Source organism: Dipodomys merriami, unplaced genomic scaffold (assembly GCF_024711535.1).
Source record: "Dipodomys merriami isolate MVZ:Mamm:240054 unplaced genomic scaffold, mDipMer1.0.p SCAF_50, whole genome shotgun sequence".
Taxonomy (NCBI): Eukaryota; Metazoa; Chordata; class Mammalia; order Rodentia; family Heteromyidae; genus Dipodomys; species Dipodomys merriami.
The window spans coordinates 2,246,882-2,272,510 of NW_027206069.1; the positions used below are offsets into that span (position 1 = coordinate 2,246,882).

The window sequence follows — 25,629 nt, forward strand, 5'->3', positions numbered from 1 at the left end:
GGTTCCTGTGTCAGAAACTAGCAAACAGCATCAGCTGTGGAGAGGAACCACGTGGGATGGACGGCAGCTTGCCACACAGGCCAGCACCGGCTGCTGCGGCACAAACTGACAGGATGAAATCACAGGCAGCACCTCGTTCTAAAATTCTATCACTGTGTGACTCCAGGTTTCTGTGCTCGTCAAAGTGAGAATCAAACAGACTAGCCATGCCCAGTTTGGCCTAGATTCCAGCTTAGCCTTCAAAATGCGTTTATCTCCTGAGATTGTCTTATTAAAATGGAATACAAGATGTAAGTCCCCAGTATAATGCCTGACTCTTAAAAGACACTGGAGAAAAGTTAGTTCCTTTTCTGAATGCAGAAGGATTTAAGGCTTATCTTAAAGGCTTTGAAAATTCTCATCTATCAGTAATATCTTCAAATAAATAGAAATAAGGGAAACCAGGGCTAATTCTTTTTTTGTCCTAAATATCCTGGACAGCCATAACAGAAGCCAAGTTTCAGTATGCTGCACCTCCACGATACTTTCCGGAACAAGACAGTGGCTCTCCTTCCTCTGCTTCTGTCCTGCCTTGCTTCTGGTACACACTAGTACACACAGCCCAGTTGCCTGGCATTTCAGACCCATCCACTTTCTAAAAACAAACCCTTGGCAAGAAGCCCACTAGCATCTTCTGAGGGACTCTAGCCTTACAAGGAGCAGCTCCCACCGACATTCCAGAGGTGATTTGCATGCTTACAGCTACCAGCAAAGCTGTTAAGAGGGGGGCAGGGACCACGGGGAGGGGAAAATGACAGGAGCATGAGCCAGACTTCAGCCAGGGAGAACACAGGCTGATACTGAGCAGTCAGATGTCAGGACCGCCACCTGTGTGCCATCCCCGAGTGGAAAGAGATACATGGTCACACAATATACAATGTATGGAGACGGGCGCTGGTGGCTCACACCTGTAATCCTAGCTACTCAGGAGGCTGAGATCTGAGGATCGCAGTTCAAAGCCAGCCCGGGCAGGAGAGACCGTGAGACTCTATCTCCAATAAACCACCAGAAAACCGGAAGTGGCGCTGTAGCTCAAGTGGTAGAGCGCTGGCCTTGAGCTGAAGAGCTGAGGGACAGCGCCCAGGCCCAGAGTTCAAGCCCCACGACCGACAAAAAAAAAAAACCCAATGTATGGGTGAGGAGCTGATCACAATCATCTCTGAAATCGCTTGTTAACCCAAGACAGGCTTCACACAGGCCAACAGAAACTCCTCCTTTGGACTTGCGGGAAAGCACAGGGAGGGCTGAGGTTCCACACCAGCATCTTCTCCCCGCCCAGCACTGTTAGACAAGTATCTGCTAAAATAATAAGCTCCTAGCCGGTACCATGGCTCACGCCTATAATACTATCCATTCAAGAGGCTGGGATCTGAGGATCATGGTTCAAAGCCAGCCCCAGCAGGACAGGCTGTGAAACTCTATCTCCAATAAACCACCAGAAAACTCAAAATGATGCTGTGGGTCGAGTGGTAGAGCGCTTGAGCTGAAGAGATGAGGGTCAGAGCCCAGGTCCAGAGTTCAGGCCCCATGACCAAACAAAAAAACAAACAAAAAAAAAAGCTTCTGTCATTACCACATGTCATCTCCCCAAGGCCACTTGTCTTTTTTTTTTTTTTTGGTCAGTCATGAGGCCTGAACTCTGGGCCTGGGCGCTGTCCCTCAGCTCTTCAGCTCAAGACTAGTGCCCTACCACCTGAGCCACAGCACCACTTCCGGCTTTTTCTGTTTATGTGGTGCTGAGGAATCGAACCCAGGGCCTCATGCAGGCGAAGCAAGCGCTCTACCACTGAGTCACCTTCTCAGCCCGATTTTTTTTTTTAAGAGACAGGTGGAGGGCTGAGAAGGTGGCTCAGTGGTAGAGTGCTTGCCTTGCCTGCGTGAGGCCCTGGGTTCGATTCCTCAGCACCACATAAGCAAAAAAAGCAGGAAGTGGCCCTGTGGCTCTTGAGCTGAAGAGCTGAGGGACAGTGCCCAGGCCTAGAGCCACTATGCCCCCCCAAAAAAAAACAACTTCCCCCTAGAGTATTTTTCTTTTTTGTTAATCTAAAAGCTCCTGGGGAGAGGGGAGCGCGACACACATGGAGGGGAACAGTCTTCCTGTATAACCCAGGCTGGCCTTGAACTCTCAACCTCCTGCCTCAGCCTCCCGAGTCATGAGAATTATAGGCATGTTGTCACTATCCCTGGCTTCAGAATCTTTTTTTTTTTTTTTTTTTTTTTTTTTTGTCGGTCGTGGGGCTTGAACTCTGGGCCTGGGCGCTGTCCCTCAGCTCTTCAGCTCAAGGCGAGCGCTCTACCACTTGAGCTACAGCGCCACTTCCGGTTTTCTGGTGGTTTATTGGAGATAGGAGTCTCACGGTCTCTCCTGCCCGGGCTGGCTTTGAACCGTGATCCTCAGAGCTCAGCCTCCTGAGTAGCTAGGATTACAGGCGTGAGCCACCAGCGCCCGGCTCAGAATCATTTTTTTTTAAATGAACTCAAAAGGCCAGCGCTGCTGGCTCACGCCTGTAATCCTAGCTACTCAGGAGGCTGAGATCTGAGGATCGCGGTTCAAAGCCAGCCAGGCAGGAAAGACCGTGAGACTCCTATCTCCAATAAACCACCAGAAAACAGGAAGTGGCGCTGTAGCTCAAGTGGTAGAGCGCTGGCCTTGAGCTGAAGAGCTGAGGGACAGCGCCCAGGCCCAAAGTTCAAGCCCCACGGCCGACCAAAAAAAAAAAAAGGACTCAAAGCCAGGTACTGCTGGCTCAGGCCTTTTATCCTAGATACTCATAAGGCTGCAATCTGAAGCCAGCCTAGGCAGGAAAGTTCATGAGACTGTTATCACCAATTAACTAATAAAACTGCAAGTAGAGATGTGGTTCAACTGGCAGTGTGTCAGCCTTGAGCAAAGAAGCTAAGAGACAGCACTCAGTCCCTCTATTCAAGTCCAAATACTGGCACAAAAGCAGTAGCAGCTGCACTGGACCTTGATGAAAACGAACTAAGCAACTCAAAGGCAGCGATGGGAGGGAAGGAATGAGAGGGAAAGAGGGAACAGCTTACACTAAGCAAAAGGAAAGAAATGTACATATCACCTGATGTGGAAGAAATAGCTGTATTATCAAAGCTCAGAATTCAGAAACATTATATTCCATGATAATGACAGTTTGTCTTGTGAAGGTTAGAATGTGTTTGTGACTATCACTATCTCACAATACTATGAAATTTGTGAAATTTATGTAATCACTTAATCTCAATAAAAAATTATTAAAAAAAAAAAAAAAAAGCAGCAGCAGCAGCAACAGCAGCCATCGCCAGGCCGGGCAGAAAAATCTGAGACTCTAATCTCCACTTAATCAGCAAAAAGCTGGAAAGGTAGTTGTGGCCAGGTCTCAAGTGGTAGAGTATCAGCCTTGAGTGAAAAGCTAAGGGATAGTGCTGTGGCCCTGAATTCAAATCCCAGTACTGGTGTGTGGGCACGCACCCCCACACCCCCACACAGACACATACTAAACTGCTCAACTTTAACATCATTTCTACCTAATTTTTTAATTTGGTACAAAATTTTAACTAAACATCTTCATGGGAATCCTGTATGACAAATATATAGATAAATATGCAATGAGAAGCCCAGCCATCTCTGCATTCCTTCTGTGGCTTTCCACAGGGTCAGTCGGTTCGTCACAAAGTGAGTCACGATAGGTAGCTACCCTAGTGCTTCATTAAGCCTAATGCAATATCTAATCTCGTCATTAAAATGAAACTATGAATAAACATTAGATAAATCCAATTTGCACACATTCTAATGCCAGATCGCATCACATTAAAATGCTATCATATTCAAATGACCTATTTCATTAAACCCTTCTGTTAAATATGTATCGATATAAAATCCTATTCCAAAAGGAATACTAACATCTCAAACAGAACAAAAGGCACAATGCTTTTATGTGTTTGTACAAAAGATATTCATTTTAAACTCTTAAGAAAATAATTTCTGTAAGTTCTCCAAAAGGTCTGCCCTTCTAAAAGTACTCAGACAATGCTGGTAAAGGTCATTATAAAGCAGGGAGTAGAGTAGCTCTAAGATGCTCTCTGCCCTTTAGACAATCCTTGTGCTTATCATACCTAGCAGAGCACAAAAGGATTTTTTTAAAAAACATCTTCCAGTCCAAGTTGGTGAATAACCAAGCAATGATATGCTAAGTGGGAAATATTTGAAATTCCAATTGTGCAGTGGCCCTACAGAATCCTGACACTTCCTTATCTACAGAGAAACTGAGGCTTAGGGAGGGGTAGTAATCTATCTGCTCAAAGTTTCGAAGTATTTTCTTTTTATGCCAGGATGAGACTTGAACTCAGGTCTTGGGTACTGTTCCTTAGTTTTTTCACTCAAGGCTGACCACTTGAACCACAGCTCCATTTCCCAGCTTTCTGGTGGTTAAATGGAGATAAGAGTCTCATGGACTTTCCTGCCCTGGCTGGCTTAGAACCATGTTCCTCAGATCTCAGCCTCTTGAGTAGCTAGGATTATAGGTGTGAGCCACCAGAGCACAGCACAGCTTTTAACCATATTCAGCTGCAATGCTTTTTTCAAAACCCAAAATCAGCTAGTATGTGAACTGTAGAATATGTAATATAAAACTTCAAAAACTAAACACTAGAAAATTTGCATTAAAAAAAAACATTTAAAACTATTGCTATGCTGTGAAAGAGGACCCAAGAGAAATAATTTTATCTCATTAAGAGATCAGCCACTAAAATGAGTGACTAAAATATTCCGCTTGGATTCTGTAATTCAATTCATCTTTTACCTAACCAGACCTCTGAGGAAGACAGCATCCCGAGACCAATGAGCTCAAGAGAAAGTTTCTCCATTGACATGCTCCCGTGAGAAGCTGTGGGCCTTTGTATGAAGTTCCACACTCGCTCATCACTGCAGCAACTGCTCCATTTAGCAAGTGTTGTACCATTAGTCATGTTATATATGGCTTATCTCAACGGCTCTAAATTTTGGGGTGAGAAAGTAACTTTCTCATAGGTCACAAGAGCAATACCACTCAGAGGGAGCTTTACTGCTTGAGCCAAGCCTCTGGCCCTCCTTCAGACATTTCTCACTTGTTTCCTATCAGATTTACAGGTTTATACTGGTATAAACTGGTAACTCAATACCAGCCAACTCCAAAACAGTCTAGTAGGACTGGCATTCGGAATGCAGAAAGGCCAGTCTCTCTTCACTTCTAGAGTATGAACTGGCAGTCAAAGCCGATCCTCAGATCTCCTGAGTAGCCTGGATTACAGATGTGAGCCACTGGTGTCTGGCCAGGCCTCTGAGAATACAAGGTGAAGCCGGGCGCTGGTGGCTCACGCCTGTAATCCTAGCTACTCAGGAGGCTGAGATCTGAGGATCGCGGTTCAAAGCCAGCCCGGGCAGGAGAGACCGTGAGACTCCTATCTCCAATAAACCACCAGAAAACCGGAAGTGGCGCTGTAGCTCAAGTGGTAGAGCGCTCGCCTTGAGCTGAAGAGCTGAGGGACAGCGCCCAGGCCCAGAGTTCAAGCCCCACGGCCGACAAAAAAAAAAAAAAAAAAGAGAATACAAGGTGAACAGGTGTGGTAAATATGGACTAACTTTGTGTGTAATCAAAGACTACTGAAATAGCAGGGCACCGATGGTCCACATTTGTAACTCTAGCTACTCAGCAGGCTGAGATCTGAGGATCAAGGTTCAAAGCTAGCCTGAACAAAAAAGTCCATGATTTTTTTTTTTTTTTTTGTCGGTTGTGGGGCCTGAACTCTGGGCCCAGACACTGTCCCTCAGCTCTTCAGCTCAAGGCTAGTGCTCTACCTCTTGAGCTACACAGCACCACTTCTGGCCTTTTCTGTTTATGTGGTGCTGAGGAATCAAACCCAGAGCCTCATGCATGCAAGGCAAGCAACTCTACCACTGAGCCAACCTCCTAGCCCCAAGTCCATGAAATTCTTTTTTTTTTTTTGTCGGTCATGGGGCTTGAACTCTGGGCCTGGGCGCTGTCCCTCAGCTCTTCAGCTCAAGGCCAGCGCTCTACCACTTGAGCTACAGCGCCACTTCCCGTTTTCTGGTGGTTTATTGGAGATAGGAGTCTCACGGTCTCTCCTGTCCGGGCTGGCTTTGAACTGCGATCCTCAGATCTCAGCCTCCTGAATAGCTAGGATTACAGGCGTGAGCCACCAGCGCCCGGCTCCATGAAATTCTTATCTCCAGTTAAACACAGACACACAGCAGACAGACCAGACACACACATACAGAAGCTCAAGTGGTAAACCACTAGCATTGAGCAAAAAAGCTCAGGGGCAACACCCAGACTCTGAGTTCAAGCCCCAGGACCAGCACCAAAAAAAAGAAAAGAAAAGAAAAAAGAAAGGGAGGGGGAGGGGGAGGGGAGGAGAGGGAGGGGAAGGGAGGGGAAAGATAAGGGGCTGGGAAGGTCCCTCAGTGGTAGAGCGCTTGCCTTGAATGATTGAGGCCCTGGGTTCAATTCCTCAGCACCACATAACAAAAAGAAAAAAGCTGGAAGTGGCACTGTGGCTCAAGTGGTAGAGTGCTAGCCTTGAGCTGAGGGACAGCGCCCAGGCCCAGAGTTCAGGCCCCATGGAAAGAAAGAAAGAAAGAAAGAAAGAAAGAAAGAAAGAAAGAAAGAAAGAAAGAAAGAAAGAAAGAAAGAAAGAAAGAAAGAAAGAAAGAAAGAAAGAAAGAAAGAAAGAGAAAGAAAGAAAGGAAAGAAAGGAAGAAAGAAAGAGACAGAGACAGAGACAGAGACAGAGACAGAGAAAGAGAAAGAGAAAGAGAAAGAGAAAGAGAAAGAGAAAGAGAAAGAGAAAGAGAAAGAGAAAGAGAAAGAGAGGAAAAGAAAAGAAAAGAAAAGAAAAAAGGAATCCTGAAGATTTAAGAGGCAAAGAGACTAACGCTGACCAATTACAGGGCAATTCATCCATTCATTCATCCAGGTACATGGTGCTGGAGTTTGAACTCAAGGCCTCCTGTTTGCTAGGCAACTGTTCTACTACTACTTGAGTCATGCCACGACTCCTTTTGCTTTTAGTTATTCTTCAGAAAACATCTATTTGCTGCCCAGGGCTAGTCCTGGTCTGATTCTCCTTCATAAGCCTACTATAAAGCTGGGATTATAAATGTGTATCACCAAACCTGGCTAATGGGTCAATTTAAACATTGAAATGGTATTTCAAAATTGTCATGGAATGAAATGTTTATATTAACACCAATAAATTGGAAGAAAAAAGCGCTAACACCAATAAATGCAGAGGAAAAGGACAATGGATTTTACATTTACCATATTAACAGCCAAAATCACTCACCAACGCTAGAACTGGCTGCTGAAGGTTTGATGGGAAACAGGATATTATTTAATAGAAAGTGTCCCCCTCCTAATTACTTATCAGTTACAAGGGGGAAGGAAGATGGAACCTGAAAACAGATGAATGTAGCAAGCTGATCATTAACTTCAGTGTCACCAATTAGCAGTACTGTTGGGCAAAATAGCATCAAGTGCTCCCTGGAATGACTCTCTGAAAAGATAGAACATCAGTTCTAGGGTATGCTACCCTAAATACAGATGAGTTAAATATATGCCAACATTCTTTAAAAAGACAAATCTTGAGAGAAATTATTTTAAAAAACAACTGCTCTAAAGTCCCTCTCCTTTTTTTGTGTGGGGGCAGTATTGGAGTTTGAACTCAATGCCTAACTTTGCCAGGCAGGTGCTCTACCCCTCAGGCCATGTGTCTAGTCCTTTTGTGCTCTGGCTCTTTTTCATCCAGAAGTCTCACATTTTTGCCTGGGTCAGCCTGGGACCTCACAACACTCCACCCATGGCCTGTGATACAGTTCCCATTACCAGTATGCACCAGCACATCTAGCTTATCTGTTTTGCAATCGGGCTAGTGTGTTTCTACTGATTTCTACCTGAAAACAGCTGGAATTACAGGAATTAGCCTCTACACTCAGTCTGAAGTCTTCAGAGGTCAAGATCATTGAAGAGTAAATGCCAAGGAACAGACCCACCATGAAGATGAACGGACTGCAACTAACTCTGTGTGACTCTGGAATGGATCCCAAACCGGGACGAAATGTCTGAAAAGTGAAATGTTGACACAAACTGTGGATTAGGTAACAGCAATGCATCAATGTTCATCAATGTTTTCTGATTGTGATAAATTAGCAGGTTTTGTTTTTTGGTTTTTTTTGTAGTAGTAGTTGTTGTTTTGTGGTGCCAGTCCTGGACCTTGAACTCAGGACCTGGGCACTGTCCCTAAAATTTTGTGCTCAAGGTTAGCACTCTACTACTATGAGCCATAACTCCATTTTGGGCTTTTGGGGGATTAATCGGAGGTATGATTCTCAAGCCATCTGTACTTGGTTTTAGAGGTAACAGTTTTATATAAGGAAAAAAATCCTGGGCTGGGAATGTAGCTTAGTGCTAGAGTGCTTGCATAGCATGCCTGAAGCCCTGGGTTCAATCCCTCAGTACCACATAAACAGAAAAATCCAGAAGTGACACTGTGGCTCAAGTGGTAGAGTGCTAGCATCCCCAGCACCCAAAACTATCCATGTTTTTTTAAAAAACATACATTTGAATGGAATTTGAGGAAAAAGAAACTGTGATCCTACATTTAAATGTATCTGTTAGCCGGGCGCTGGTGGCTCACGCCTGTAATCCTAGCTACTCAGGAGGCTGAGATCTGAGGATCGCGGTTCAAAGCCAGCCCGGGCAGGAGAGACCGTGAGACTCCTATCTCCAATAAACCACCAGAAAACGGGAAGTGGCGCTGTAGCTCAAGTGGTAGAGCGCTCGCCTTGAGCTGAAGAGCTGAAGAGCTGAAGAGCTGAGGGACCGCGCCCAGGCCCAGAGTTCAAGCCCCACGACCTACAAAAAAATAAATAAATAAATAAATGTATCTGTTAGCGGGGCACCAGTGGCTCACACCTATAAGCCTAGCTACTTAGGAGGCTGAGATCTGAGGATCAGGGTTCAAAGCCAGGCCAGCCAGTCCGTGAGACTCTTATCTCCAAAAAAAAAACACCACCAGAAAACCAGAATTGGCAGTATGGTTCAAGTGGCAGAACGCTCACCTTGAGCTCAAAAGCCCAGGCTGAGTTCAATATCCATGACCGATAGATCCACAAGAATTGACAGGGAGTAAAATAGTTTCTAATCTGTTCATTTTTGCCAAAAAGAACAAAAAACAGTTTGGAAAGATTCTCACCAAAATACTAAAATTATTTTCTTTTCTTTGTTGGTCAGTTGTAGGGATTGAACTAAGGGCCTGAGGGCCTGGATGCTGTCCTTGAGCTTTTTTGCTCAAGGCTAGCATTCTACCACTTGAGCTACATCACTTCCAGTTTTTGGTGCTTAACAGAAGGTAAGAGTCTCACAGACTTTCCTGCCCAGACTGGCTTCGACCTGTGATCCTCAGATCTCAGCCTTTTTTTTTTTTTTTTTTTTGCTAGTCCTGGGGCTTGAACTCAGGGCCTGGACACTGTCCCTGAGCTTCTTTTGCTCAAGGATAGCATTCTATCACTTGAACCACAGCGCCATTTCTGGTTTTTTTCCATTTATGTGATACTGAGGAATCGAACCCAGGGCTTCATGCATGCTAGGCAAGCACTCTACCACGAAGCTACATTCCCAGCCCAGGTCTCAGCCTCTTGAGGAGCTAGGATTACAGGCTTGAGCCACCAGAGCATGGCTTAAAATTCACAATATTATTAAAAGGGAGGGGTTATATGTTTAGGTAACTGTTTTTGTATAACTGTCAATAATTACATTTCTTTTGTAGCTTTTAAGCAGAATAAAATGGTCTAAAATGCCACTGAATCTATTTCCCCACTCTCTAGTATCGTCATGTGCGATGTCACATTGTAGTGAATACTAGTGTTTGCCTGGCAGCATCTACACGGTAGCAGTCCCCCAAGACTGGCCTCCTGACTTCACAGTCACCTGGCTCTGTGTAACTGCACTCTACAATGGTCACACAATAACAATGATAATGATCATGAAAACCTAATGATATATTCCTCGGCTGTATTCCTATCATTAAGCAGTGGGGCTACTTTAAAAGCAAGTCAGGGCCCAGTATAGTCACAGAAAAATACGTGTCTTGATAAACAGTAAAATTCATCATGAAAACAAACTTTTATTTATTACACTGAACAAATGCACAACTAGAGAAGAAGCATCATGTACAGGTGGATAATCCATTTTCAACATGCCAAATCACCATTTTCACACCAACTACTCTATTACTCATGTTTCTGTGGCAGCAAACATAACAGCTGATGAGAAATACCAGAAAAACTCCTTAAAGAAACCAACTACTAAGCCAGGCGCCAGTGGCTCACGCCTGTAATACTAGCTACTCAGGAGGCTGAGATCTGAGGATCTGCCAGCCCAGGCAGGAAAGTCTGTGAGACTCTTATCTCCAATAAACCACTAGAAAGCCGGAAGTGGTGCTGTGGCTCAAGCGGTAGAGCGCTCGCCTTGAGCTGAAGAGCACAGGGACAGCGCCCAAGCCCAGAGTTCAAGCCCCACAACAGACAAAAAAAAAAAAAAAGAAAGAAAGAAAGAAACCAACCACTAGCCTTGAGCTAAAGAGCTCAGGGACAGCATCCAGGCCCTGAGTTCAAGTCCCACAGCAGACAAAAAGAAAAAGTAGATAGAAGAGAGTGAATTAGCAGAGGTAGTAAAACAGTGCATGACCCCAATGACACGAGCCAGAACGGTAGCAAGACCCAAGTGTTACCATAAAAAATGCTCTGATAGAGATGACTGATAAAGAAAAGATGACTAATGGTGTCCAACCCCGCGGAGAGGCTGCTTGGTGGTGTCTGGTGACTTGGTGGCACAAAGATTGAGTAACCGGACCATGGAGATTACAGCGATGGGAGCCAAGCTCACAGAGGAGTAGGAGGATAACTCTAGCTGAATTCGAAGTTGGGAGCAGAAACTGCTTCAGCTGCTAAGGCTGCAGTGTCACTGTGCAGAATAGATGAGACCCCAGGCTGGCCATGGAAACCATGAGAGCAAGTGGCTAAGGTGCTAGACGGGTCATGAAGAGGAAAGAACCAGCAGAGACAATGGCAGGACTAGAGTGGAGGCAGGTACAGGAGTCAGCAGCGAGCTGAGGGAGCCAGCAAATCAGCAGAACCCTGAGGAGGAAAGGGAAAGATGCCAAAGGCTCCACATGGATACCAGGGGAAGTAAATGGCCAAAAGCCTGTCTCAGTCTGCAGGGGCATTGTAGTGGTCAGAGCTCTACCAGACCTCTCCAGCTCCACCATCTATAACCCCAAACTGCTGACAGATCCAAGAAAGAGCTGAGAACAGCCAGTGTTTTTAATACTAATGCCCTCCCTCAGTCTTGCTAACCAAATATACACCTCGTCCAGAATCCAGATGAGGAAACAATGTAAGGAGAGCTGCAATTCCTCTGGAAACAGAAGCAAAGCTGTTTTCCTCTGGAAGGGAGAGTGTGGACATTTTTTCCCGAGGACTCCAGAATAATAAATACACAAGTTCCAAACAAAGCTAGCTTTAGGCAGTCAAGACACTAGACACAAGCTGGGCCAGTACTTCATACCTGCAATCCTAGCTACTCAAAAGGCCAAGATCTGAGGATTTGAAATCATCAGCAGGCAGACAAATCTGAGAGATATAGCCAGCAAAAAGCCAGAAGCAGAGGTGTGGCTCAAGTGACACACCTTGAGGGAAAAAGCCAAGTGAGAGCGCAAGGCCCACAGTTCAAGCCCTAGAACTGACGTGTGTACTGGCACAAGCGTGCATACGTGTGTACACATACACACACAAAAAATCAATCCCTTATGTCCTGAAACTGGGTGATGGTGATAGCTGTACAACTTGGAAGTTTTACTATGGATCACTGAATTGCACATGTAAAACATGTCAAGAAGGAACAGTAGCTTGCTGGGGTACGTTTATTTAAGGTGGCAACCAATGAAGGAGAGAGCAAGTGGAGACCATGATGCTCCAACTTCAGTGTGCCTCACCAGGGATCCCCTCTGCAGACTGCCCAGTGCGTGTGGGAGTGCACCCAGGTGATGCTGACGTTGGTGTTGGCTACGGGTTATACTTGGCTGGACAAAACAACTTAGATAACTAGAGGAGCTTTATTCTTAAAAGCTGCAAAGAGGCAAAGGACTTGAGTCCAAGCAGGTCAGAAACAGTCTTCTTACCTTTTTTTTTTTTTTCCCGTACCAGTCCTACGGTTTGAACTCAGGCCTGGGATAGTGCTCTACCACTTTGAGTTACAGCACTACTTCCAATTTTTAACTGGTTAATTGGAGATAAGAGTCTCAGGGACTTTCCTGCCTACGCTGGCTTTGAACTTCAATCGTCAGGGCTCAGGCTCCTGAGTAGCTGGGATTGCAGGTGTGAGCCACCAGCGCCCGACCTATTTTCTTTAAATATAATTTTATCTTTACTAAGGGGTTACCATTTCATAAGTTGGGTAATGAGTACATCTCTCCTTTCTTTTTCAACAATGTCCCCAATTCAAGGCCTCACTTTCCCCACCTTACCATTTTTAAGATTGGGAAATATGTTCACAAGCGGAGCAAAGCTGCTGTGTGGGGTGAGGAGCACTCTGGTTTTCTAGCACATGAGTGGGGGAGGTGCTCTGAGGCAGGGAAGACAGCTCTTCAAAAAGAGATGATGAAAGTGACTTCAAACTGGTAAAGAATGTAAATGGTATTTGAAATACAGGCCACACAATCACATGATACGCTATGAAAACCTGTGACTTGCACTAGTGATGGTCAAAGGTTCTACTAGTACTTTGATCTGTTGTCTACGATCTACTAGTACTTTGATCTGTTGCCTACGTTCCTAATTGAAGCACATGTTAGTAAAAACAAACCACGTGTAGTAGCTCACAACTATAATCCCAGCACTTGGGAAGGGGCTATCAGGAGGATTTTAGTACCAGACCATCCTTGGGGGGGGCAGGAAGGGGAAATTACAAGAATCCCTCTAAAGCATGTCCAATAAAACCTGGGTGTGATGGTACATGTATGCCATCCTGCTACTTGGGAAGGAGATGTTTGAGGATCAAGATCCAGGCCAGGCCAGGAATAAACATGAGACCCTATCTCAACAATAACCGCAACAAAAAGTGCTGGGCGGTGAGTGTGGCCCAACTGGAAGAGCACCTGTCTCACAGGCATATGAAATTCAAGCTCCAGGCAGCCAAAAAGAAAAAAAGGAAGTTTTAAAAATAAAAAGATATGCTCATGCCTGTAATCCTAGTTACTCAGGAGGCTGAGGATCTTGGTTCAAAACCAGCTCAGGCAGGAAAGTCCATGAAACTCTTATCTCCAATAAACCACCAGAAAACCGGAAGTGGCACTGTAGCTCAAGTGGTAGAGCGCTAGCCTTGAGCTGAAGAGCTGAGGGACAGGGCTCAGGCCCAGAGTTCAAGGCCCACGACCAACCAAAAAATAATAATAATAATAAGATACGCTGGGCACCAGTGACTCACCCCTATAATACTAGCTACTCAGGAGAGGCTGAGATCTGAGGATTGAGGTTCAAAGCCAGCCTGGGCAGGAAAGGCTGGGAAACTCTTATCTCCAATTAATGACCAGAAGTGGTGCTGTGGCTCAAGTGGTAGACTAGCCCTCGCCTTCAGCTGAAGAGTTCTGGGACAGTGCCCAGGCCCAGAGTTCAAGCCCATGACCAAAAAAAAAAAAAAAAAAGTGAAACTTTTTTTCAGTCTTTATTGAGGTATTTCCTAAATTCTATTCAGGTTAAAGAGCACTAATAAGTAAATGTGTCAAAAGAGCAGTCTACCAGCTTCTACAAGGGTTAGATGAGGCTGAGCTCTACTCCCTAGGGCCTCTTTATCTGCTCTCCTAAAAATTGCCCTGTAACCTCTCCCAGGTCTCTAAAGCACTCTACTTTCCCATTCTTTTTTTAATTTATTTTGGTTCTGGGGCTGGGTCTTCCAACTCAAGGCCTCATGTTCTCACTCAGCTTTTTCACTCAAGGCTGGCACTCTACCACTTGAGCCTTATTTCTATTTTTGGCTTTTTGATGGTTAACTAGAGGTAAGAGTCTCATGGACTTTCCTGCCAAAGCTGGCTTCCAGTCACAATCCTTAGACTTAAGTATGAGCCACTGTGCCCGGACACATTCTCACTTGAGCCAGCCTCTGTCATTCTCCTAGAAGGGCTCAGGTGAAAGGAAACAGTAAAGAGTCAGCGAGCCGCCAGGTGCCAGTGGCTCACGCCTGTAATCCTAGCCATCCAAGGAGCTGAGCTCTGAGGATCTGGGTTTGAAGCCAGGCAGCAAAGTCTGTGAAACTCTTTTTTGTTGTTGTTGTTGGTCCTGTGCCTTGAACTCTGGGCCTGAGCCCTGTCCCTCAGCTCTTCTTTTTGGGGTCCAGTCGTGGGAAATGAAATCTGGGCCTGGGCGCTGTCCCTCAGCTCTTCAGCTCAAGGCTAGCGCTCTACCACTTGAGCCACAGTGCCACTTCTGGCTTTTTTCTTTTTGCTTATGTGGTGCTGAGGAATCGAACCCAGGGCCTCATGCATGTAAGGCAAGCACTTTACCACTGAGCCACCTTCCCAGCCCCTCCCTCAGCTCTTCAGCTCAAGGCTAGCGTTCTACTACTTGACCTACAACACCACACCAGTTTTCTGGTGATTTATTCTAGATAAGAGTTTCTCGGACTACTTTCCTGCCCAGGCTGGCTTTGAATGGCAATCCTCAAATCTCAGCCTCCTGAGTAGCTAGGATTACAGGCATGAGCCACCGGCGCAGGCAGTCTGTGAGACTCTTATCTCCAATTAGCCACCAGAAAACCAAAAATGGCTCTGTGGCTCAAAGTGGTGGGATGTTAGCTTTGAGCAAAAGAGCTCAGGAACAGAGCCCAGGCCCTGAGTTCAAGCCCCACTACCCACATAGTAAAATGAGTCAGTTTTAACCCTCTGGTATATTTTTCCATAACCAAAAGAACATTTTACATTGGTAGGCTATCTTGCCATTTTTTTATAGAACTTTCACATAATATTTCATTTAATCATGAAATAGGGAAGTAAACAGGACCGATATTCTCATCATTATATACATAAATGAAACTGCAGATTTTTGAGGTTAACCAACGTGCTCAAGGTTATCACATAAAAAAGTAACACATGGGATAGAGATAGTGGCTCATGCCTGCACTCCCAGATACTCAGGAGTAAGAAATCAAGATAATCATGGTTCAAGACCAGCCCAGGCTAAAAAACTAGCAAAACCACAAGCAAGGTTGGCTGGCCCTGAGAAACCCTGTCTGAAAGAAAACCAAAAAAAAAAAAAAAGGCCGGGTAATAAGCTTAAGTGCAAGAGGACCTGAGTTCAAACTTCATCACCAGAAGAAGAAAAAATAAAAAGAGACAAACACTACAGAGTCACAGGTGGTGGGTACCACATATTAATCCTAACAATTACTCACATTGCTAAATCTAATTCTTCATCTGCCAAATAGGAGTAACAACAATAATGGCAGCCTTACCTTACCCCTCCCAGGCTCCACAAGGTGGTCCACAGAAATGTTTTATATACTATGGAGCCACAACTCACCAATAATGAAGAGTCAAACAAAAACAAACAAGGCAACGAGCACACATGCACTCAATAGTAATGTGCCAAGCACTGCTCAAAGAGCTACCTTGGGAATACAGTGAAGAACAAGACAGAAAAGGTGTGCCACACCGTATATTCTATGAGGATGGTGTTAGAGCTAACAATAAACACAGAAGCTTGAAAGGTATCTGTGCTATGGGCTCAAAATTCAAATGCTAAGCCAGATTCTGATGGTTCACACCTATAATCTTAGCTACTAAGAAGGCAGAGATCTGAGGATCACAGATCAAGGTTCAAAGCTAGCCAAGGCAGGAAAATCCCTAAGACTCCAATTAACCTCCAAAAAGCCTTAAGTGGAATGGTGGCTCAGAGCTACGAGTGATAAACTTGAGCTGAGGGACAGTGCCCTGGCCTTGAGTTCAAGCCCTAGTATAAGAACAATATGAGAGGGTGCTGGTGGCTCATGCCTAGCTACTCAGGAGGCTGAGATCTGAGGATCGAGGTTCAAAGCCAGCCTGGGCAGGAAAGTCCAAGACTCTTATCTCCAATAAAAACCACTAGAAAACCGGAAGTGGCGCTGTGGCTCAAGTGGTAGAGTGCTAGCCTTGAGCTGAAGAGCTGAGGGACAGCACTCAGGCCCAGAGTTCAAGCCCCCACAGCCAACCAAAGGGGGGGAGGGGGAGAGAAACCATTTCCTCTGCTGAAATCTAACCAATAACATCAGGAAGCAGAACTTTAGGTGATTGGGTTCTGAGTGTACAGCCCTCATAAATGGGATTAGTGTTCTTATAAAAGAAACCCCAGAGAACTGCCTCACCCTTCTACCACTGAGTGCATAGCAAGCAAGCAGTCTCCACCAAACACTCCATCTCTCAACACCCTGAGGTTGGACATCCCAGTATCTGGAACTGTGAGAAATCAATTTCTGTTTTCTATTAAGTTATCCAGCATTTTGTTATAGCAACCTAACAGCCTAAAACTGTAATAAGAATTGTGTGTAAGCTTATGTATGTTACTGAAAGTGATCAATAGCTTCTCCTTGCTGAAAGATAGAAATGAAGCCAGGATCTAAACAGCAGGAAGGAGCTACAATGGACTAGCCCAAAGGACTATTTTGAGGAGAAAATGAAAAGGGTAACAAAGACCAGACAGTATCCTCTCACAAACTGCACACAGTGCCTACCCAGTAGACTAGGCTCATTTGTGAATGCTTTTCAGGAGCTTCCCCAAGAACGTAAGCACTTTAGGCCAAGGATTGTCTTCCTCATCTTTGTGTCCACAGGTCTAATAAAAGTTAGCTGAGGGCTGGGAAGGTGGCTCAGTGGTAGAATGCTTGCCTTGCATGCACAATGCCCTGGGTTCAATTCCTCAGCACCACATAAACAGAAAAAGCTGGAAGTGGTGCCATGACTCAAGTGGTAGAGTGCTAGCCTAGAGCTGAAGAGCTGAGGGACAGCTCTTCAAGCCCAGAGTTCAAGCCCCATGACTGACAAAAAAAAAAAAAAAGTTAGCGGAGCTGGGCACCGGTGGCTCATGCCTGTAATCCTAGCTACTCAGGAGGTTGAGATCTGAGGATCCGGGTTCAAAGCCAGCCCAGGCAGGAAAGTCCGTGAAACTCTTATCTCCAATAAACCACTAGAAAACCAGAAGTAACATTGTAGCTCAAGTGGTAGAGCACTGGCCTTGAGCTGAAGAGCTGAGGGACAGCGCTCAGGCCCAGAGTTCAAGACCCACAACCGACCAAAAAAAAAAAAAAAAGTTAGCTAAATATAAAGGCTGCTTATTATTCCACTGGACTGTGAGATTCCTTGCCACAAACAACACATGTAGGACCATCATGTCTCCTGGTGCAGTAACAGTCCTCTCCAGTCAGGGCCCAGGTCCCATACTTCTTTGATTTACCCTAACCCAATACAAGAATGGGCAAGTACTTATTACATAAAGCATTAAGGCCCTCTGAACTGGAGAGCAAAGTAAAATCAGAGATGAGCAGAGAATAAAAGAAAGAGAAAAGAAAAAAGAAAGAAGAAAGCACACGGGGTGAGGAGCTGCCTAGTCAGTGGGATTGTCTGCAAAGTGATTAGTTCCGAACGTTAAAATATTCCTTACTACTAAATGAGCTTTTTTCCTGGGCTGGGAAGGTGGCTCAGTGGTAGAGTGCTTACCCTGCATGCTTGAAGCCCTGGGTTTGATTCCTCAGCACCACATAAGCAAAAAATCTGGAAGTCGTGCTTTGGCTCAAGTAGAACGTTAACCTTGAGCTGAAGAGCTGAGGGGCAACACCCAAGCCCAGAGTTCAAACCCACAACAGACCAAAAAAAAAAAAGAAAAAGAAAAAGAAAAAGAAGTGGCTGGGAAGGTGGCTCAGTGGTAGAGCGCTTGCCTTGAATGCATGAGGCCCTGGGTTCGATTCCTCAGCACCACATAAGCAAAAACAAAAAGCCGGAAGTGGCGCTGTGGCTCAAGTGGTAGAGCGCTAGCCTTGAGCTGAAGAGCTGAAGAGCTGAAGAGCTGAAGGACATCGCCCAGGCCCAGAGTTCAGGCCCCACGACCGGACCCAAAAAAAAAAAAAAAGAAAGAAAGAAAGTTAGGTGTTAAGAGGATAAGGTAACTTGTTTTTGCTCTTCTCAAATTTTTTTTTTCTTCGTCAGTTATGGGGCTTGAATTCTGGGCCTAGGCACTGTCCCTGAGCTCTTTACCTCAAGGCTAACACTAACTGCTAACCACTAACATGGTTTTCTGGTAGTTTATTGGAGATAAGATTCTCATGACTTTCCTGCCTGGGCTGGCTTTGAACTGTGATCCTCAGATCTCAGCCTCCAGAGTAGCTAGGATTACAGGAGTGAGCCACCACGCCCAGCTCTCAGATAATTTTAAGTGTCCTGAAAATTAAAACTGGAATGTCTCCCACTGGTTATCTCTTTTTATGCCTTCCCTTGAATAACCAAACAGGACCATATTTCATATTTCTATCCATATAACTAACCTCAACCAAAACCAAAATCTTCTGTCTTCAAAATCTTCTCTAGCTGTACAACCAAATCAGTTTGTAACAAGTATCCTAACCCATGTATTGATTCTTACTCAGGTTGTCTACCAAGCACAATACCACTTAAGTCACTAGAAAAACTCAATGCTAATAATGGCATGTTTCTTGAGGACACAGACTGTCTACATCCAGCATCTAGAATAGTATTATTTGGTAGACATGGCCCACAAACACTTGGTGACAGAATGACACTCCTGGCTGTCTCATAGAATTCGCTGACATATTCTGAATGCTTCTCACTGCTCTTCAAATCCACCCACAGGATGTTTCAAAATCCTATTACCATTATCCCCTTAAGAGGTCAAGGGAAGCAAGAAATGTCCTACTTTAAGTATTAAGGAGCATTCTACTCAGGATATAAGATTCTAAAGTCAAATGACTAAATCTTATCAAGATTTCAGAAGTCAATAAATAGCTTTTAATGGAAAAAGAAACATGGGTTTACCATCAATCAAAAATAGAATGGAAGCCGGGCACCGGTGGCTCATGCCTGTTTCCTAGCTACTCAAGAGGCTGAGATCTGAGGATCACGGTTCAAAGCCAACCCGGGCAGAAAAGTCTGTGAAACTCTATCTCCAGGAAGTGGTGCTGTGGCTCAAGTGGTAGCACGCTCGCCTTGCAGAACTGAAGAACTGTGGGTCAGCGCCCAGGCCCAGAGTTCAACACCCACAACCAAAATATAAATAAATAAATAAAGCTAAAACTACCTAAAGAGAGTCACAAGAACTCTATCTCCAATAAACCACTAAGAAAACCAGAAGTGGCGCTGTGGCTCTAGTGGTAGAGTACTTACTTTGAGCTGAAGAGCTGAAGGACAGTACCCTGGCACAGAGTTCAAGCCCCACAACAGACAAAAAAAAAGCATGTATGGGGCTGGGAAGGTGGCTCAGTGGTACAGCGCTTGCCTAGCATGCATGAAGCCCTAGGTTCCATTCCTCAGCAACAAATATACAGAAAAAGCCAGAAGTGGTGCTGTGGCTCAAGTGGTAGAGTGCTAGCCTTGAGCAAAAGAAGCTCAGGGACAGTGTCTAGGCCCTGAATTCAAGTACCAGGACTGGCACAAAAAAAAAAAAAAATGTGTGCACTACTAAGTACAAGACTTCTTGAAGTGGGCTGGGAAGATGGCTCAGTGGTAGAGTGCTTGCCTTGCATGCCTGAGGCCCTGGGTTCGATTCCTCAGAACCACATTAGCAAAATGAAAAAAGCCGGAAGTGGTGCTGTGGCTCAAGTGGTAGAGCTCTAGCCTTGAGCTGAAGAGCTGAGGGACAGCGCCCAGACCCAGAGTTCAGGCCCCACAACCAGACCCAAATAAATAAATAAATAAATAAATAAATAAATAAATAAATAAATAAATAAATAAATAAAAAGTTTGAGACATCTAAACCTCTTTCTAAATGAGTGGGGAGGTGTGAGAATTACAAATGAAGAGAATGGTGCAAACATGACAATATATAGCCAGTCTGTGGGAAAAAACGTTTAAAAGACAGATTCGAGTTAACCTTCCACGCAAAGCAAGTATTCCTCCGAAGTCACCAACAGGTGGTCCTGCAGTTTTAACAGAAACAGAACATTTCTCAACACAAAAATGCTCACTCTCTTCCAAGAAAACCTATCATCTACCATTTTCTAAAACCTGGGCTCTAAATTTATCTTAAATTTTTTTTTTTTTTTTTTTTTTTTTTGTCGGTCGTGGGGCTTGAACTCTGGGCCTGGGCGCTGTCCCTCAGCTCTTCAGCTCAAGGTGAGTGCTCTACCACTTGAGCTACAGCGCCACTTCCGGTTTTCTGGTGGTTTATTGGAGAGAGGAGTCTCACGGTCTTTCTTGCCCGGGCTGGCTTTGAACCGCGATCCTCAGATCTCAGCCTCCTGAGTAGCTAGGATTACAGGCGTGAGCCACCAGCACCCGGCTAAATTTATCTTAAATGTTATCCATTGACTCCTCTTCTGACCAGTTTGATCTCAACATGGTAAATATAAAGCTTTTCTACATAAAGACTTAGAAAATCACAGCACTTCAATTTGCTTTCTGTAACACTTGACCCTGTCCAACTCAAATTAAGTGATAAACCCAAAACACTAAGACATTTCCCCAACAAAAAGATGAATTTAACTTCTTAAAAAATATTGAGCTCGGGGCCGGGAAGGTGGCTCAGCGGTAGAGTGCTTGCCTTGCATGCATGAGGCCCTGGGTTCAATTCCTCAGCACCACATAAACAGAAAAAGCTGGAAGTGGCACTGTGGCTCCAATGGTAGAGTGCTAGCCTTGAGCTGAAGAGCTGAGGGACAGCGCCCAGGCCCAGAGTTCAGGACCCATTACCGGTCAAAAAAAATAAAAATAAAAAATAATAATATATATATAGAGAGAGAGATAGCTCAGAACCACATAACCTTTGGAGTTGATAAGGTCTTAGAACCATCTAAACATACTTTCCTCCTACAGGAAGAATTATTTAAATAACATGTCCGGGCAATATATTTGTGGTTTGGAATCTTAAATGGAGTGCAGTAAGGCCCTTTGGCTTGAATGTTGAGAACATTAAGTTATTCTGACTATAGTCATGGTGGTGCACACCTGTAATCCCAGCAATGAGGGAAATATAAATAGGACAACTGAGGTCCAAGCCAGCCCAGGCAAAAACAAAACAGAAAAACCTGCCTAGCAAGCTCAAAGGCCTGAGGTTCAAACCCTAGTAACCACAGAGGAGGGAAAAAAGTTGTTTGCTTAGTACATGGATCTTGTAAATAATGTGGTTTGACACAAGTACATAAAAAGAAATCTGTAACATGTTTTTTCTCCATTACTTTATTATCTTCTGCTACACCACTTCTCAACTGATTTCTTTGTTGTTTAGTCCTGGGGATGGAACCCAGACTTCTCCTAGGACTACCACTGAGCTACTCCGTCATCCCTTCATTTTTTGGACACAAGATCTCACTATAAAAACCCTTTGAACCCACTAAAGTAGTTCAAGCTGTCCTCAAACTCTAAATCCTCCTACCTCCACCTCCCAAATGCTAGGATTACAGACATATACCACAACATCAAAAAAAAAAATTTTTTTTTTTGGTCAGTCATAGGGCTTGAACTCTGGGCCTGGACACTGTCCCTCACTCTTCAGCTCAAGGCTAGCGCTCTGCCACTTGAGCCACAGCGCCACTTACTGTAGATAAGAGTTTCATGGACTTTCCTGCCCGGGCTGGCTTTGAACTGTGATCCTCAGATCTGAGCCTTCTGAGTACCTAGGATTATAGGTGTGAACCACCAGCGCCCCACTACAATATCACAATTTTAAGAAAGCTAAATTTCATGCTTAAAAAAGTATCTTTAATTTTTTTAAATACCCGTTACTTTTGAGCCCCAAATTAAATGGTTTCCACTTCTTAAAGATCTTTTAGAAGTATAGTATAAGCTGGACACCAGTGGCTCATGCCTATAATTCTAGCTACTCAGGTGGCTGAGATATTAGGATACCAGTTCAAACCCAGCCAGGGTAGGAGAGCCCATGAGACTCTTATCTCCAAATAACAACCAGAAAACCAGAAGTGGTGCTGTGGCTCAAAGTGGTAGAATGCTCACCTTGAGCTGAAGAGCTTGGGGACAGTGCCCAGGCCCTGAGTTCAAGCCCTACAATCAACAACACAAAAAGCATTCAAATTATGCAGGCAAAAGAAACTTTTGTATATTAGATTTGTCTTCAACAGACTTTTTTTTTTTTTTTTTGGTTGGTCATGGGCTTGAACTCAGGGCCTGGGAGCTATCCCTGAGCTCTTTTCTAGCTTTGAACCACAGCACCACTTCTGGTTTTCTGGTGGATAACTGGAGATAAGCATCTCACAGATTTTTCTGCCTGAGCTGGCTTTGAACCTTGATCCTCAGATCTCAGTCTCCTGAACAGCTAGGATTACAGGTGTGAGACACCAGCACCACACCTCTGAAACGCTCTCTTAATCTTACCTTTCAGTGAGTAGTGTCCCTAGTGTCCCAATGAAAGAGAACACTGCAAAGATACTTCCAACCAAATGACCCACTGGAGTTTTATTTATTTTTTATGTATGGTCCTGGGGCTTGAAGTCAGAGCCTAGATGCTATCCCGGCGCTTTTTTGCTCAAAATTAGCATCCTATTATTTGAGCTACAGCTCCACTTCCGGCTTTTTCGGTGGCAATTGGAGATAAGGGTCTCACCGACTTTTCTGCCTGGGCTGGCTTTGATCCTCAGATCTCAACCTCCAGAGTAGCTAGAATTACAGCTGTGAGCCACCTGTGCCTGGCACAAATGACCTGTTTTTACTATGCAAATAAGGGCTACCAGACCCAGATGATGTTGGCCAGGAAACTACTTTTTAAATGAAGAGGTGTGTAGTTCCGTGGTGGAGTACTTGCTGGATCTGATTCCCATCACTGGGGGTGGGGAGGGGTGCTTTTAGGTTTTTACTGACATAGTGTCTTGCTATGTGGCCATGACTGGCTCAAACTCGCAATCGACTGCTTCTGCCTCCCACGTGTTGGGATTCCAGGCTTGAACTCATTTTAAACTCATTTCCACAGGGGGAACTGATCTTTGCATTCCGAGCATGAGTATCGAGATGGCAGCTTCTTTCCTGACAGCTACTCTTGAGGGGTTTCCACTACATTTTACATCTACTGAGTGGTTCCGCGCTTTAGAGCTCATTTTTTATTGTATATTACCAATTACAACGCACTGCAACAGTGCAGTACAATAATCCCTTTCTAAATTAAGAAAAAATACAAATGAAAGCTTAAAAACTCCCAAGGTCACCCAACAAATCAGCCGGTAATGGAGTTGGGAGTGGCACAAAAACTTCAGCTCCCGTACTGACTACTTCCGTTCCTCCATCCCCGAAGAGGAGACATCAGGCCACCTTTTCGGGAAAACGCCTGCCGGCAGGCAAACCACGAACGGCCGCGATCGGCACCTTACGAGAACACACACTGATCGGAAGGAAACGAGCTGGCTACATCTTCATGCCGGGGTCCACCCGGGGTCTGGATCTGCGGACCCCTTCCCGGGGGCAGTGCGGGGGGAGGGGGGGACCACGTCCAAAGTAAGCCGGTCCCAGAACACAGCTCCACCGCCAAGGGGAGCAGCAGTTCGCGGAATCCCTGCTAAGTTGCCCGCCGAGGAGAGGAGGCCGGCTCCCCACCGCGGCGCGGGGCCCGGCCCTCCCGGCCGGGACGCAGCCTGAACTTGTTGGACAGGATTCATCCGGGCACGCGCGCACACAAGCCCTCGGAAGCCGACCTTCCGGCCGCCGGCACCCCGGGGACCGGGTGATCCCCGAGCCCCGGCAGGCTCCAAGGAAGGTCCCCCCGGGGCCGAGGCGCCGGCAGCCGTCCGGCGCGCGGGGTCGGCAGCGGCGCAAAGCTCCGAGCCCGGCGGGTCCTTCCGTGACCTCGTCCCAGTCCTCCGCCTCCCCGGCCCCGGGTCCGCCTCGCACACCACTCCCGACGGCCTGGCGCCCGGTTCCCGGACCCCGGGCGAGACGCCCGGCCCTCCCGGGGACCCGCGGCGACCGGAGCCGGCGAGGCGGCCACCCCACCTCTTCCGGGGACGCGCAGGCCCGGGCCGGGCCGGCGCCGGGACCCCGCCGGCCGGCAGGGAGGCGGCCGCGGCCCCGCACTGCCCGGCGCCGGCCCGGGACCCCCGGCGCGGCACGCCGCCGCCCCGGCCGCCCCGGCCGCCCCGGCCGCCGCGCCCCGGAGCCCCGGAGCCCCTCCGCGGGCCGCCCGGCCGCCGTCCCGGCCCACGCCTCGCCGGGCGCCGGCCCCGCGGTCACCGCCCTGCTCCCAGCCTCTGCCCGCGCCGCCGGCGGGCCCCGGGGACGCCGGGTCGGTACCTTGCGGACCCCCTTGTAGATATAGAAGTAGAGCTCCCGGCCCACATTGAAGCAGAGGCGGTCTCCGTTGCCAGACTGGTCGTTGAGGTTTACGAAGGAGACGCGGACAGGGTTGGATCCCTGCGAGTTGAAGGGCACCCGGTTGGGCCGGCTGTACTCCGAGTGCGGTAGCAGCTTGTACAGACCTTCCCGGGTGGTGAATTGGGTCTTAATCTCGTTCATCTCCTTCCCTCCTCCCTCCGTCGCCATCTTGGAAAGCAGCGTTCATCCTGCCCTAAGTGCCCGGATCACGCCCACCGCGCAGGCGCCGTGGCTGCCGCTGGCTCCGCCCCCGCCTCTTCCTCCCGGCCCCGCCCCCTCCGCGAGCCGGCCCCCCGAAGGCGGGCCGAGGGGAAAGGGGCGGGCTTGTTTACGGACCGACTGCGCACGCGCGCTCACCTGGCCGGCGCGGCTCGTCGCGCCCCCCGCGGGCTCCTCCCAGGGGCGCTGCCCAGGGGCGGGGGGGCGCGGCGGGGCGGGGCTGGCGGGCATTCGGAGCGCCGCGGCCGGGGAGAACCCGTGGGAGGGAACCTCCCGGGGCTCCCGGCCCGGTCCTCAGCGGCGCAGGCCCTGCTGCCGAAGACCCTGGCCCAGAGCCCTCCCGCGTCCGCGCGCGGGAAGCCCGAGGCGAGCGCGGTCCGGTCCAGGGTCGGGGTGGGCGGGTACCACGCCTGGGCGGGGCCGCCCCACCCGGGCCGTGACCTCCCCCTGGGCTGTGACCTCCCCGCCCGGGCCGTGACCTCCCCGCCTGGGCGGGGCCGCCCCACCTGGGCCGTGACCTCCCCCTGGGCTGTGACCTCCCTGCCTGGGCTGTGACCTCCCCCTGGGCTGTGACCTCCCCCTGGGCTGTGACCTCCCCGCCTGGGCTGTGACCTCCCCCTGGGCTGTGACCTCCCCCTGGGCTGTGACCTCCCCGCCTGGGCTGTGACCTCCCCACCCGGGCTGTGACCTCCCCCTGGGCTGTGACCTCCCCACCCGGGCTGTGACCTCCCCACTCGGGCTGTGACCCCACCTGGGCTG

At 47.2% G+C, this 25,629-nt stretch overlaps 1 protein-coding gene across 14 annotated transcripts in view; it reads right to left on the bottom strand.

Moving 5' to 3' along the window:
* Wdr20 (WD repeat domain 20) overlaps positions 1–25,119 on the bottom strand; it is a 57,013-nt gene extending 31,894 nt beyond the window's left edge. For 8 of the 14 annotated variants that reach the window (XR_011367124.1, XR_011367125.1, XM_069997541.1 and 5 more), the window contains exon 1: positions 24,571–24,881. Coding sequence is in view for 11 of the 14 variants with exons in the window: in XM_069997541.1 (XP_069853642.1) it covers positions 24,571–24,819 (249 nt within the window). In the remaining 3 variants the exon portion in view is untranslated. Of the gene's footprint in view, positions 1–7,984; positions 8,625–8,689; positions 8,901–24,570; positions 24,882–25,008 lie in introns of those variants that run through there. The other 6 variants (XM_069997544.1, XM_069997536.1, XM_069997534.1 and 3 more) reach the window with 5 other exon arrangements.
* Positions 25,120–25,629: the final 510 nt, after the last annotated feature.